This window comes from Pollachius pollachius (assembly GCF_949987615.1).
Source record: "Pollachius pollachius genome assembly, chromosome: 7".
In the NCBI taxonomy this organism is placed as follows: domain Eukaryota; kingdom Metazoa; phylum Chordata; class Actinopteri; order Gadiformes; family Gadidae; genus Pollachius; species Pollachius pollachius.
Window position 1 is genome coordinate 15,961,920 of NC_136940.1, and position 15,636 is coordinate 15,977,555.

The 15,636-nt window shown below is 41.9% G+C and overlaps 2 protein-coding genes across 7 annotated transcripts in view; one reads left to right on the plus strand and one right to left on the minus strand.

Annotated features, from left to right (window-relative positions):
- szt2 (SZT2 subunit of KICSTOR complex) overlaps positions 1-9,653 on the plus strand; it is a 57,433-nt gene extending 47,780 nt beyond the window's left edge. For 3 of the 6 annotated variants that reach the window (XM_079740181.1, XM_079740182.1, XM_079740185.1), the window contains 8 exons: positions 3,120-3,185; positions 4,832-5,045; positions 5,447-5,642; positions 5,845-5,967; positions 6,097-6,652; positions 7,263-7,373; positions 8,146-8,214; positions 8,305-9,653. In XM_079740181.1, the coding sequence (XP_079596307.1) occupies positions 3,120-3,185; positions 4,832-5,045; positions 5,447-5,642; positions 5,845-5,967; positions 6,097-6,652; positions 7,263-7,373; positions 8,146-8,214; positions 8,305-8,448 (1,479 nt within the window). In that variant the 3' untranslated portion in view covers positions 8,449-9,653. The remainder of the gene's footprint in view (positions 1-3,119; positions 3,186-4,831; positions 5,046-5,446; positions 5,643-5,844; positions 5,968-6,096; positions 6,653-7,262; positions 7,374-8,145; positions 8,215-8,304) is intronic. The other 3 variants (XM_079740183.1, XM_079740184.1, XM_079740186.1) reach the window with 1 other exon arrangement.
- Positions 9,654-9,773: 120 nt separating this feature from the next.
- On the minus strand, positions 9,774-12,275 carry hyi (hydroxypyruvate isomerase; the record flags this gene model as incomplete). Its single annotated transcript, XM_079740187.1, has 8 exons — positions 9,774-9,996; positions 10,077-10,211; positions 10,384-10,453; positions 10,709-10,758; positions 11,014-11,092; positions 11,355-11,469; positions 11,675-11,786; positions 12,026-12,275. 8 exons carry the CDS (start codon positions 12,273-12,275, stop codon positions 9,941-9,943), a joined length of 867 nt encoding a protein of 288 aa, XP_079596313.1. The 3' UTR covers positions 9,774-9,940.
- Positions 12,276-15,636: the final 3,361 nt, after the last annotated feature.

The following is a 15,636-nucleotide window of genomic DNA, read 5'->3' on the forward strand; positions in this document are numbered from 1 at the left end:
GTAGCCAAGTGTGGTGAGCAGGATCCAAATTAATCAATACATTTCAGAATAATAGCAGAGCAGAGCTTAGGTGCTACACTGGCAGCGTCCCTTTGTGTAGCAGAGGGTAAGTTTTAGTTTTCATTGACGATTCCACGATTTTGTTTACTTTGTCTCTTTACTAGAAAAGTGGGTTTGGGGAGTACGGTTGGTTCACCCCCTGAAAAATGTGTATACATAACGGGTCAGACAGAGCGGCAATGTCCCTGGTACAGAACTCTTGAGAAAGGACTTAAATTAAGTGTGGTTTTATAAACTATTCAATAGCCACTGCTGTTGTATATTTGCATGTAAAATTTATGGCTACAGGCAGTTTTTTTTCCAATTATTCTTTAAAGTACCGCCAATGAGTTGACTTACATCTGAAAAGCTGATAAAAACCCTGCCCAAAAAAACAGACATGGAAGGGTTTGTCTATGGTTTGCAAACCACAATCAAATGATGGCTTGGTACAAATATTCTAGCCAAGTGATAAGTAATAGCAGGTGAGTACTGGGTAACAGGAGAGTTGATAGGGGTCCACTTGGCAATTATAACACAATATCATTGTGGCTCAATGGTGGTTTTCGGTGTTTTTTTGTAGAGTCGCAACTACAGATATGGGATGAAACTACAAAAAGGGGATGAGTCTTCCCTTATCAATAAACGTAATCTATGATTATGATGATTATTGTCTTTTAACGATAATCCCATCAAAAGTGGGTTGTGCACTGGGGGGGGGTGACCCATTTGTCCCGCAGCGGCCAAACAACACCCACGTGTGTGTGTGTGTGTGTGTGTGTGTGTGTGTGTGTGTGTGTGTGTGTTTGCCAGCCTAAGGACTTGAAGAGACTTTGTTTCTATATTCCTCCCTCAATTCCTTCCTCAAAACTGAAAGATTCTAGCGCCCAACTCTACTGTTGACCAGCTGGTCTGGAGCCCTCCTTATTTAAATCAAGATGTGCATGGAGCCCCTCCCCTCTAGGATCTCATCCGGGTCCTTGGCAGCCACGTTCTAAAGGAGGTTCTGAGTCATGGGGGACCCAATGACGTTGTGTGGTAGCGCAGCCTCAAGGAGAGGAGGGCTTGAACAAACTCATCAGTCATATAGGGTTGGGTGCGACCATCGTTGTTGTTGAGGTGGCACCTTGTGTGGTACAATTATATTTATTATGGAGGTCAAAGGCTGGAGGCAGGGGTCAAGGTTGATATTGAGGTTGGTGATGGAGGCGGGATCGGAGGTGGCTTGGCCAGCGATCGAGAGGTGGGTTATGCTGGTATTTAGTTTGCCATAAGTGTAGCAAACAATATAATGATATCCCAGGCCATGATGGTGTCACTGAGGGAGAGAATATAAAGGATGAGATTAGGCTAGAGTTTGGTTAGCAGCAGATTAAAGATAATCACAGATTAAAGCAATAATGTTTAAGGGTTCTCTGACATGGCATTTAGTCTCATATCCTTTTCATTATCTTAACTTTTATTAAACTGCTGACACATTTAGTGCCAGTGACTATGTGCAGCGGCCTATAGAGCTCGTAAGTCCGCCCCTTCCGGTAGACCCCCATGGGACCTCTGAGATCGTAAAATATGAATAGGCTGTAGAAAACACAATGAGAAAGAGTACACGTCTCGTATGTGACGTCACGGTGTCTGCGATTGGCGTGGACAAGACCAACAATCTCCCCATCGGCATAACTGAAAATCTACACATGCCCCGACTTATAATGTTTTTCACCTCTTTCGATGCTGTTATCCTCCCCTTGGAAAAAAATGGTGAAGTGGAGCAGAGAGATTGACATGTCTGTACCAGAGTGGTGTTGACGTATATCATTTGCGTCGAGAGCAGCGAGGGGCTGTAGTTCACAAAGCGGCCTCACACAAAACCTAACATTATCAAACTTCTTGGCAATTTTTTTTGTTTTCTTTGCATGAAAAATTATAATTTAAATCCACAAACATCATATGTATAATCCAGGGCATATAAAGACTGGGACCAGAAAATAATTATTTACTCTCCATTGAAACCCATTCTAATTTTCCTAGCCCAGAGGTCCCATGGGGGTCTCCCGGAACGTTCGGACTTACGAGCTCTATGGTCAACCGAACATTGCATTCAGTACCACAGTGGTTCTCATAGTGCAGTACTTCAAAGGATTGCAGGGGGATCACGAAACATTTTAAAGTAACATTGTTGTGGTTTTAATATCGGTCATGAACAGTTGTAAAATAATTCCACCTTAAGAAAATGATTGAGTACCCCCTTAACATAAGTACATCTGAACAGTTACACGTTCTGTAAATCATGCCAATATGAGCACATCGTAATAACTTTAAAGGGGTACTTGTCTGAAAAAATATCTTAGTAATAATTGTTTGAGAACCACTGGGGTATAAGAAAAATAAAAGTATTTGATGCTAAAGTGTTGGGCTGAATTGCGTTTGCATTGAAGATTCTCCAATAGAGCCGAGAGCTTGAATATGTGTGCTTGAGTGTGTTTGTGTATAAGTGTTTTAAGCTCATGTCCAACTACATTCATGTACATGTAATCTTGTTTGAGTTGGAACAAACCTTTTCCAATGTCTGACTAGGTCAAGGAGACTCCGCCCAAAAAAAACCTGCCTTAAAGGATTGCTGTCATCTTCTAATCATTTTTCAAACATTCTCACTTCCTTCAGAAACTTTAGGAAGATTTTAACTAATTTGTATCACGTCTCATCAGCCTTTTACGTCCAAAGTTGTTTTTGCCTTCTACTTATCTGTGCCTGTCCCTGTCTTCCAGTCTGTACTGTGTTCCAGTCTATCAGTCCCTGTATATCTTTCATTATTTCTTACAGTTCCCGTCCTTACCCGTCTGGCTATTTTTACGAAAGCCTGTCTGTCTGTCTGTCTGTCTGTCTGTCTGTCTGTCTGTCTGTCTGTCTGTCTGTCTGTCTGTCTGTCTGTCTGTCTGTCGGCCTGTCTGTCTGTCTGTCTGTCTGTCGGCCTGTCTGTCTGTCTGTCTGTCTGTCTGTCTGTCTGTCTGTCTGTCTGTCTGTCTGTCTGTCTGTCTGTCTGTCTGGCTGTCAGTCAGTCCCTACACATGTCTTTTCTCCATCAGGGCACCTTCCTCACCAAACCCCGTTGCAAGCCGTTTCCAGAAGCCATACCAGTGTCTGACTCCGCGGTATGTCCCATTCTTTTTTAGATGGGCGCTATATCTCTCTCATCATAATAATTAGCCTCCGACTCATCTCCATCAACCTGCTTGCAGCAAATCTATCCCTGGGCTGTTCCTCTCATTCCTTTCTGTTCCTCAATCGGGATGGTGCTTACATTTATATCTATTAACTCCCACTAATTCCACAGAAACACTTGTCCTCTGTCTGACAAATCTGCTCTCAGGAAATGCCATTGACTTAGATGGATTTTTTTACATATGTTTTTACATGGTTTGTTTTCAGTGGTTTGGGGGAATTTGATTGGTTGAAGGTGCAATGTGTACGATTTGTGTCCACCCCTATTATCTTTGGTCCTTCCTCCTGCCTTCCCCTTCCTTCCCTCGCTCCAAACACATGGCCTCACTGACTATGGAGTAATGCTTACCGTTTACAGTTGAACTGTGCAATGCCATTGTCAAGTTATTCTCCTTCAAGTGAGCCGCTAAGTCTGAACCAACATTATATTTTTCATGGAATATTGACATTAGATTACTGTACTATTGACGTTAAAGGTTAAATACACGCCTCTTTAGGCACAGAGTTGGATTTCAACGCGGGTGGGATGGCGCTAGCTTGGCTAGCAGCTAACGTAAATATCGCTGCCACACAAACAGACATCTTTGTCATAAGGTCAAAAGCAAATTTCTTCACATTCTGTAGATAAAAGTAGTTAATACTGGTATGTTTTAAATAAATAATCGTACACGTTGCACCTCAAAGAATGACCGCTCTATCAACGGGTTTGGAGCTGAAAATGTGTTTTTGTTTTTATCTCTTTTCAGTTCCTATCATGCTTATTCCTTTACTTTGGATGCTCTTTATTCCAATTCGCCCCAAATTGATTGCTGCTCTGGTCCTGTGTTTGGTGTTTGTTTGTACTTGGCTAATCACACCCCTACTTCCCTCTTCTACTGGCCCTTCTGTGCTTTGAAACAGCAGGGAGAGAAATGTTTTGGTTTTGATTTCAACGTCAGATTGATTGTTTCTTCTATGTTCATGGCCTGATCAAAGGCCATACAGTGATTGATTTTGGTGAATTACGCGGTTGAAATGTTGTCGTGCTCGATCCTTGGTTCATTTTTATGGCAGACTTGCGATTTGCTAATATTTTATTTTGTACTTATAATTTAAAAGTCTGTTTTTGCCAAGACTAAATTCTTGACAAAGTCCTGTTCATGTTATGTCTCCAACATGATGGAAACACAATTGTTTTTTTTTTTTATCAATTTGACAGAGGAAATGTTTAGAAGAAACCGAAATGCATAGAAATGTATGATTATTTGATTCCTTTGTTTTATTTATTCCTTACACTGCTGCTAATTCAGAGAACTTCTTCCGATGTGGGATTTATTAAATACAATATGAACTTAAAGTAGAAAGAAATGGTACGTTTCATGTTCTTACCTGGTATTATCCCATTGTACCAGTATGATTTAACATGAGTTAACCATTTATAAACGGAAACCAAAAGTAGGCATTTCCTGCTAGCATTGTTATCATGTGTATAACAAAACAAATGGATTCGGTAAACTGGGAAGTTGGACCTTTCAAATTCAAATTGGATGTGGGTGTTTGTGTTTTTGTTGTTGTGTGGCTACTTATTCCCCTCTAGCTCTCCATGCTCTTTACCGAGGAGTGTGACAAGGTGCGGGACCTCATGCACGTGCACTCCTTTAGCTACGACTACCACCTGCGTGTGGTCCACCAGCACCTGGTGGGCTGCCACATGATGCTCCGCCAGGGCTACCAGCTCACCCATTTCCTGGAGGACTTCATTTCCCATCATCCTGATATTCCCAAATTTGGTCGCAATCATGTGTTTCAAGGTGAGAGACATATGATGTTCTGATTTTTGTTCTGTATCGACACAATTGGAGAAAGTAAAGAGCAATACCAGGCCAACAAACATTTTTTTCTTAACACACATTGATAAAGTCTTGGTTCCAGTTATCCAGGATATCATAACGAGATTAGGGTGAATGAAATCCCTAGTATCACTCTGCCTTTAACAAAGCCTTATCTCATTGTCATCTGGATCTCATTCACGTCCTGTCTCTCTCTGGCCATCACATGGATGATGATGTGATATTCATTACGGAGAGCAAACCTGAACCTGATCTGTACGGTCTCACGAGGCTGCCCACATTCAAGAATTATCCTTCACATTGCAACCTTGTCATCCTTCTTCTAACTGTCCTGTTTTGAATGTTTCCTGGGACACGACCAGGGAGCTTCTCAGTCTCCACGGGGATGATCACGGCCCACCAGCTGTACAACTACATCACGGACCACGCCAACACCTACAGCATGAAGCCCGTCCGCATGTCCAAGACCGCTTGCACCGCTGATGGCAAGAAGGGGGGGCCGAGCGCCGAGCAGCACGAATACGCCCTGGTGGCTCTGTGGAACAGGTTGTTACGGCGGTACCGTTTGTTCATGTCTCGTTGGGTGGCGAGAAATACGCTTGCATTGTTTTTGTTTAATTTTATGTTTTGTGGATTGACATTTTGGTTTTTAACATTTCTACTAATCTTTTGGTATCCCATTTGATTTGTACTTACAACTATATAACAATAACTTTGCATGAATAATTTTTTTCACACTTCGTCCTCATTGTTTTTCCAGCTCTGGTTCCTATAAGGACCCTGAAGGACTCCAACACTATGATGACTTTGACGTGTCTCTGCTCGTGTGCCACAATGCCGCCCCCTTCGAGGAACAGCTGGAAGGAGACCGACACGTGCTCAAGTAAGAGCTCTTGGGAGATGGGGGGGGAGGCACACACGCACACACAGGCAGTGGGCAGATTCCTCTGTGTTTTAATGTGAAAAAAGGTTAATGTGACTTTATGTGTTTGCACACCACCCTTTGTCCCAGGCTCCGGTTCTACGTGATCATGACGAGCCAGAGGGAACTGTTCCCTCGTCTCACCGCCGACATGCGGCGCTTCAAGAAGCTCCCCCCTCAACTCCACCGCGACCCCGCTGACCCCTCCGCCAACAGCAGGAGCCTGGAGCCGGCCGAGCTCGGAGGAGGAGGGGGTGGAGGAGGAGGAGGAGCGACAGACATGGAGTGGGACCCTTGGGAGGAGCACAGAGCTGCGACCGCCGCCTCCCCCGAGGCCAGCGAGCCCACGGCCTCGGCGGGTGTTCTAGCATCACTCATCGGCGACGCCCGTGGCCCCCTGTACCCGTTCGCTCCGTTTCCCCTGCTCAACAGCGAGGTGCTGGCGGCGGAGCACCACATCCAGGCCAGCGTGGAGCAGGCCATGGGCCACTGCCGCCGGGACACCCTGTGGAGGAGGCTCTTCCATGGGGAGCACCTTGACCTGGTCCTGGACAAGCTGAAGCTCACCAAGCTGTCCTTCTGCGAGCTGGAGGAGCTGCTGGAGACGGTGGTTAGCCGCTCCATTGGGGAAATCGATCCTCAGCTGGTAAAAGCTCCACTCTCTTTCTCTGTGTGTAGCACGCAGACCCACCTCCAAGTCATGTCCGTGTTCCCTACATGTCTTGACCTTCAGTGTGTCTTGGGGATTTGACGAGCCTCAGTGTTGCTTGTAGAAGTATGAGCTCAAACTAAACGTCCCAGATCACTCTGATCCCAGGCGCTCTCGTCTCACTACGGAACAGCTGGAATGGGGTCTTGAGACTCAGGGCGTCCCAACGTCCCAGTGAGGATTAGAAATGTGTTGGGGACTAACGTCAATCCCCTCCGGGACAAGAGGGGATTTGGGGATGTTTTAGTTCCCACTCTCTATTGGGGCATAGCCTGACAAAGATGCCCATCTATCACAGTCTACAACTGAACACATTATTTTGGCTTCTCTTAAGAGGTGCAACACCTGTGAAAATAACACATCAATACTATTTTTTACACAAATTTTATTACATTATTACTCTTGTCAAGAGCTTGCCTATTTTTGCCAAATGCTACTATGTATAACTATTCTCATATACTCAACGATACAATGGTTCATGGCAAAAAGAAAAGTGAATGGCAGTGAAACCCTGTGCAGTTTCTTACATGCGGTTCTGTTTCCGCAGGACTGCTTCCTCACCATGAGTCCTGGCTGGTACCAGAGTCTCATTAAAGTGCTGCTTTCCCGCTTCCCTCAGAGCTGCCGACACTTCGATGAAAACGGCATCCAGTATCTGGTAAGACTTGGAGGAAGTCGGGGGAAGTGGATGAAAGCCTGTAAAGGACGTGGGATATTCCTCACATGAACTCTGTACACACAGTCTTTGCTCATGTTGATGGTGAGAACACTCTTGAGAATGAGAATATTTTTTGGTTCATGCTCTCGGATATCATTGCTGTCTTTCAGGAGATGACACCAAACAATATGTATAATGACAATTATGTATATAGCTTAATGTCACGAGGAAGGTTTTAGGAGTAGGGTGACCAGATCCCAATTCACCAGAAGTGGGACAAAGACTACATTTGTCCGTTCTATTTAGAAACATATTTGATAAACGTGTTTTATTTCGCTTATTTAGTTATATGTCATAATTAATTAAGGCCGCCACCAGAGGGCGCCTTCAACGCATTTGCCGCCCTAGGCGATTGACTAGGATCGCCCTTGCATTGCTTCTTGGTGGTGGGCGTGCCCTTAACCTGCGTCCGAGACCAAGTTTCATTGACATGATCAAACAACCTGCCCCTCCCCCTGATGACAGCCCTGCTGTCTCCGCACACAGCTATTTGATAAATGCTAGATGATAAATCACGCATTTCCAAAAAAAAAAAAAAATCGAGTCTGACTGTCAATAACAATGCGGGACAACGTCTCAATTTGCGGGACGCGTTCAAAGTCATGGAAATGCGGGACTGTCCCGCACAAAGCGGGACATCTGGTCACCCTATTTAGGAGGAGCAAAGAAAAACTGAATCGTTCACAAATTAATCTTCTTTATTTTCTTTCAGGCAGTACTAAATCAGAAATTTATAGACTGCTTTGTCCTCGTTTTCCTTGACACACAAGCTGGAAAAACGGTGAGTAGTTTGTCAAGTGTGTGCGTGCGCATCTGTCTTTCTGCCCAGACTGTCCTGACTGACTGATTGACTGTTCGTCTCTGTCTCCAGAGTCTCAAAGTGGTGTTCCGCGAGCCGCTGCCTTCCCAACCGCAGGCCAGTACCAGCCCTCCACCACAACTGGTGTCCATGTACCACCACTTGGAATCGGTCATCAACACCGCCTGCTACACCCTCTGGACGGGTCTGCTGTAGACCCTTTTCTGCATCACAGGACTTCTCTGGGATGTTTAGCATGTAGGCTCATTCTTTGTCTTCTACACCAAGTCAAATGCATTGGTACCTTTTGTGTGTGGAGACAGATTTCTAATGATATTTTCCTCTTAAAATAGAATCTCCGTTCCTTAGAGTCTCTTGAAACACACTGAACATGCAGGGGCGTTAATTTGAATATTTGCTTGCCAAACAGTTGGGGGAAAACTTTTGTTTGTAATTGGTTCATTACTTATAGTATGCTGTATGTGAGCCCTTTTAAAATAAAAACACAACTTGAGGCACAGGGATTTAATGCAGCACGGCTGTTGAGTTGACATGGTGTGAGATATTTTGACACCAATACGGTTAATAATCCTGCAAAAAAGGATCTACGAGGAATTCATTACCTACAGCAGTTTTGATTTGCTTTATTGCTTCACTCGCATAAGCAGTCTTTATTTATAGTTAATGTAATATAACCACTTTTTATAAATAATTAAAAGCATTGTAAATACCTTATTTTAATATACACTGAAATACCACTACCAGTTTTTCTGGTAAAGAACAGACAGGTGAACTTAATTGTGAACTTGTTGAGTGACAAATGATTCTGCTAAATCACTTCCCGAACCAGACTCACTTTACCTTAATCCCTCAAGTGCCTTTCTGGATTTCTTGTTTTGTGTGTCTTGATAGTATTTGTTGCATCTGCCCCCAAATATTAAACACACTCATTTGGTCAAATAAATTTCAAAGGGCCTGTTATTTGGTTTTATCAAATTGACTGTTATTTTCAAATAGCTACACAAATAACCATCACAGCTCTTTCATTATTCGTTTTGGCTTTAATTTCATTTTTTTTGGTTTATCCCATTATTTGGTTTACTTTGAATAACCACCGTCAAGACTGAGAAGAATGATGAAGCCAGATAGTCTTCAGGAAAAGTTCTATCATAAAAATTAAGATATAAATTCTTAAGTGGTTGCATTTTTTAAGGAAGGAAAATTTGAAGGGAGCTTCGTTGCTTATTACTAATAGTTATATTGTTGGAATATCAAACGAAGGAGAAGGGTGTGGTCAAATGTGAAATCTGAAGAATGAATGCAGAATGGTTACCCCCTAAGCATTTTCCATATCAAACTAACTGTACACTGTTATTTTGAATGTATTGATGGATTTGTATGAATAAAACTCATTAATAAAATAGATTGTCCTCTACAGTGAAACAAAAATATTTCCTGAAACACTTATTATGAATACAAACTTGAAATGTAGAAGCAAGTTGATTTTACGAAACAATGTGGGTAATAAAGTCACATGTGAAATTGTATTGGGTTTACTATATATATATATATATATATATATTTCATTCAATTGAGATGAGAACAAATTTCAATTAAAAAAGATGAGTGGCAAGAGCTGAAATAATCCATCAGGACAGCATGCGATTTTCTCCCGTCAATCAAGTCTTCAGTCATCTTACTTCGGAATTCACTTGCTTGCTGTCGTATAATCTCTAAACCAACCAAGACTTTCACTTGTGGATCCTAAATTGAAAAAATATGAAACCAAATCATGTTATGCCCACAATAAGAAATACAATTTCTGAATGACATGGGAATCTTACCTAGTGGCTTGTATTCACAGCCAATGTATTCTGTGTATCCCATACTCTCCAGCAGGCTGAACAGATACTGGTATTTTAGTTCACCAGCGCTATCTGGTTCGTTGCGTCCTGGGACCTGAGCGATCTGAATGTGGCCTGTAAAATGAAGATTATCACCCTGGAGCATATTTGGGGTTGAAACTTTTGAACTTGATAACTATTGGCTTTGTGTCTTTCCTTAACCAAAGGAACATATAACAGGATATATTATCACAGTAAGTATGACCAATTCCACTGTACTGAACAGAAATATGTGCTGTGTACTTACCAATTAAGGGATAATATTTCTTCAAGTTTTGTGTGAGATTGCCATCCATTATTTGCCAATGAAATACATCCTACAGGGGAAAATGAAAATAAGTATTACGCAAGTAAACAAACATACAAATATGTATATAAAATATAGTAGCGGTGAGTGTTATCTATGTAGCTATGTATGTATACAAATATATATCAAATGTAGTAGCGGTGAGTGTTATCTAGATAACACTCACCGCTACTACATTTGATATATATTTGTATACATACATAGCTACATAAAGCATAAAGCACAGCTACATAAAACGTAGCTGTGAGTTTTGTCAACAACCTACCATTTGCAGCTTGATGTTCGGCTTCCCCACCTTCTCTATCACTGCAGCTGCTATAGGGAAGTCAAATATTTGTTGATCGCAAGATTATTAAATGTTATTTTAAAGATCCTCAGAGGTTCACAGTGAATATTTTTGTCAGTATGATGTCAAAGTTTCAAATTGATTTCAGACAAGTCAGCCGACAAGTATTTGCCGATTAAGATTTGTCAAATCAAGTAGGGCCTATACTGATGTGATTTAATAAACATAATAAATAATATAACACTACATGGATACGCTTGCTGGAGATAGAATGTCATGTTTACCATGATGTGGAGAATCCAGGAAATATCTGGGATCTGTAATCCTTGTATTGATGGGTTCAATCAGACCAGTCACACCCTCCTTAAAGTGTAGAATCATAATTTATGAGGCTTTATGAAAAGGCACATTGCAGTTGTAGCTACAGTTATAGCTGTATCATTTTCAGACGACAGTGACTGTCAACCAGAATAAAACGATTTAAAGTTTAAGATTCCCTGATGGTTTAAATTGTGGATGGGTGTGTTTTATTCCTGAAAAAAATATATAAATATATTATATACAGTAGTTGCAGCAGGAGACTTAAACAGTGCATCTGGTTCCCAGCTATGTTTTTATCCTTTACCTTCATGAGGACATCTGCAGCATACTGGAGGTTTTGTACAAAGGTGGACTCCATCTCACTGGCAACTTGTGCTCTGTCAGACCCCACTGGTACCCGTCCTGCCATCAGATGGATCCTGGGGATAACACGATATACATTATATAGAAGCTGTTTGGAGAATCCTGAGACTCACTCACTTACCTTGATACAGCATTGTTCAACTTGAATTCAGATTTCAGGTCAAAGTCACACTGACTTTTCTAATTTTCTTCTGAAAGAATTGTTTTGATATATTTATTTTACCATTCAATCAGAACGTAGAATAGGACTTAGTTCTCCACCTTTTGCAGTCCAATGCATTTGCATACTTCAGAGCAAGTTGTAAGCCCTGTCTGAACTCTGCCTCTCGTCCAGGCACTGCTGCAAGGCCAAGATCACCTGCCTTCATGTCTCCTGGAATGTATAGTCAAACTCAGGATTAGTCAGTAGACCACCCTTGAACCATTCCCGTTAAATCACACACCTTCCATAACACATACCTTCCATAACACACACACACACACACACACACACACACACACACACACACACACACACACACACACACACACACACACACACACACACACACACACACACTAACGAGCATATAAAGTGTTGGGAAGTGAAAAAATAAGCAGTTTGAACTCTACCTGGGGGGGTGTTTATCAATACCACTTTCACACCGGTGTCATTCCTGGCTCTTTGGATGTGCTCTATTTTGGTATCATATGGCCACGCCGCCTCGACAGCCTTGAATCCATCAGATGCAGCAGCGCACATCCTTTGAGTCAAATTGGGCAGTTCCGTATACAGCCAAGAAAGGTTAGCACAGAATTTTAAACGCGACATGTTTGAATCGCAGGATGCACTACCTGTAGAGGGAAACATACCAGCGTTCATTCACCTGGTGGATGGGCGGCATTCCCATTCCTTCTTCTTCCCCGATTTGGTGTTGGATGCGTTCCAAAGTTCAGCGCGCTATACCGTCACCTACTGTACTGGAGGGTAGATTAGATCAAATTAAATTATCTAAATTTCCTGAAATCTTGTTCAGTTTATTATGTGAGGTAATTATTGAAAACCTTGGTTTTTAAATTCATACACAATATATAGGCCAGGCCTGCGCAGAGTCGGATGGAGGGTGCATTATCTCATCTCATCTTGCCTGGTAGCAATTTACTCAACATGTCTGAATTGACAAATTAGTTTACGATTATATAGTGAGACCTCATTCTCAGACCTCCTTTTTAGGTGATTGCTGCATGCAGCGCTCAACTATTGTTCTTCATAAGTTTGATTATTGTGAATGCTGTAGCATTCACATTCTAGATATTGAAATCTTTATTTTTCTTAATACACTCTTGTCAAGACCTCCTGTGTATGAAATATGTAGGCCATGATGTGATAACATGGTATGTTGAATAGCCAAGTAAGTTTTAGACTTTAGATTTCTTCGCACATTACATTTAAAACAGATGATTATTATTATTATGAGTATGCATAATAATTACTGTGATGTGTAATGTCACCATCAGCCCCTCTAGGACGTTGTATTTACAATAGTCCTCTTTATTCTTCCCAGCATAAAAAAATGAAAGTGTAATTAATTTGTGCTCTTTCTGTCTTTCTTATTTCAGAGGAGGCATTCCAGGGTCTTGCAAAGAGCAGAAATGGCATCAGATGATGGTGGTGAACAAAGTGCCACCACACCTCCTTTCAAACAAGTAACACTCTTGAGTTCATAATTGCAGATATGCAGCCCTTTTCATTAGTGGAGAAAGTCACATTCCGTAAGATGATTGAAGGAATTAGTGGGGGTAGGACACCCATGTGCAGAAAAACATTGATGCTGGGCATTGAAAAGGGATCTCTAAATATGAAGGAGACACTCACTGAAACTCTTCAGGATGTTCAAACCATCTGTACAACAGCAGATATATGGATGGCTCATCATAGGAGTTTCATGGGAATCACGTGTCACTGGATTGACCCAGAGACATTAGATCGAAAGTCTGCTGTGTTGGCATGTGAAAGGATAAGACACACCTATTATGTCAATGAATATGGAGGGTGTGAAATGGATGATGAGATGCAACAGGATAGCACAGATGATGTGCAGTTTGCTGATGTCTCTGCAGTTTTTCTCGAGGAGCCAGAGGATGAGAAGCTCTACTTTCTTCTGCCACCTCACCATCGATGTGCCGCGCACACTTTGAATCTTGTTGCCACGAATGATCTTGACAAAGTCGCCGCACAAGGGTGTTTCTCGAAAAATATACAGAAGTGCATTGTCAAAATGTGCTGCAATATGGAATAAGTCTCATCGCTCATCAGGTGCTGCTGATGCAATTGAGGAAATTGCCCTAATTAGATGTTTGGTACCTTCAGTGACTAGGTGGAGCTCAGAGTATCGTGCAATCGAAAAGCTAATGAGTCTCAGTGAGGGTCAGCTCAATGGAATCTGTGACCAGCTGAAAGTGGCCAAACTGCATCCTCAAGAGACTATTTTTCTGAAAGAGTACACAGCCATATTACAACCTTTTGCCTACTCAATCAACCTCCTTCAAGGAGAAAAGAACTGTTGCTTTGGGTACATAATTCCCACCATTCTGAGCCTGAAAGCGAAGTTGGCTGAAAAATTGCCCCAAGTGCAGTTCTCAACCCACATCCTCTCAGGTGTTAAGAAAGCCATTGACACTCGATTTGGGCAGGTGTTGGCCTCCCATGAGGCAAGGATGGCAGCTTCCACCATCCCAAAGTTTAGACTGTGGTGGCTCGCTGAAGAAGAGAGGGGGGCCATGTAAACAGCAATGATCCAAGAGACTCAGACAGAGTCTTCTGAGGATGTCGGCACCTCTGGAAATGCCACAGTTGGAGGTGATCCAGAAGATGATAACAACTTCTTCAGTTTTGAGACAGCACAAATGACAAGTTCATCAGCGGAGGAAGAGGTGCAGAGGTATCTCCGGGATACAGACAAGTCATTGGCTTCATTGAAGATGTATCCAAAGATCAGAGCCCTCTTCTTAAAGTACAAAACTACTCTGCCATCAAGTGCTCCTGTCGAGCGGCTTTTTAGCCAGCTTATGGCTAAAAAGCCGCTTATTTTCACTCCACATCGTAACATAATGCCAGATAAGCACTGTGAGCAGCCTCTCCTGCTGCGATACAACCGACTTTACTGGAGTGTTGACATGTAGAGTAGGTGGGTCCACACACACACACACACAAACACACACACACACACACACACACACACACACACACACACACACACACACACACACACACACACACACACACACACACACACACATACACAAACACACACACACTACCCAGGGTTAACAAAATCCCCCTTGCCTTCCTGGGAGCAGCTCAGTTAATGATTGCTCGAGTCTATATCTGTTTGTGGAGCTTTGGCAACTTTACTGGAGAAGATCCACCATGTCAAATATTACACCTTACATGTTTACTGCAAATGTTTGCACAAAAGAGTTTTTCACCCAATGATATGTTAAAGTTTTCAATGGAACATTGTTTCATGTGGGTAAAATGATATTTGCTGGGGTAGTTAAAAAATATATATTATTTAGCCATCATCGCATTCAGTTTGAGTTTCTATTTTTCTTAGATGGGCCGTTATTATGTTTTTATCCTGTGAAATCAGGAAAAGGGTAAGGGAAAATGCAGGTTTCCTTCTGGTTTTTTTTTATTTTAAGGTGATGTTATATGCAACACCTATGCACTTCAGCACTTGTTTCATGTGGGTAAAATAATATTTGGTGGCGTAGTTAAAAAATATATATTATTTTGCCATCATTGCATTCAGTTTCAATTTCTGTTTTATTTAGGAGCAAGGTACGTTTTATCAATGTTTTCTGGGAATAATTGACACAAGCAGAAACCAGAAAACAAGCCGTTTTTTCGTTTTGTCAAAAAACGAAAATCAAAAGTTCAGCTCGTTTATTCGTTTTTTTTGGTTCTGTCAAAAAACGAAAATCAAAAGTTCAGCTCGTTTATTCGGTTTTTGGTTCTTACTTAACAAAACGAATTTACCACTCAATATCTTGATTCCGTCGGTGGGCAGGTCCTCTGATTGGCTACTGTGCTTCGTTGCCCTGTGCTCTTCAAAATAAAAGTTCTTCCGTTTGATAATGTCAACAAAAATATTACTGTATTATAGACACTAGCAGACACAGAGGACCCCATCACCCACAGTCAAGACTGACACGGCTTCCAATAACAATAATAGTATTCA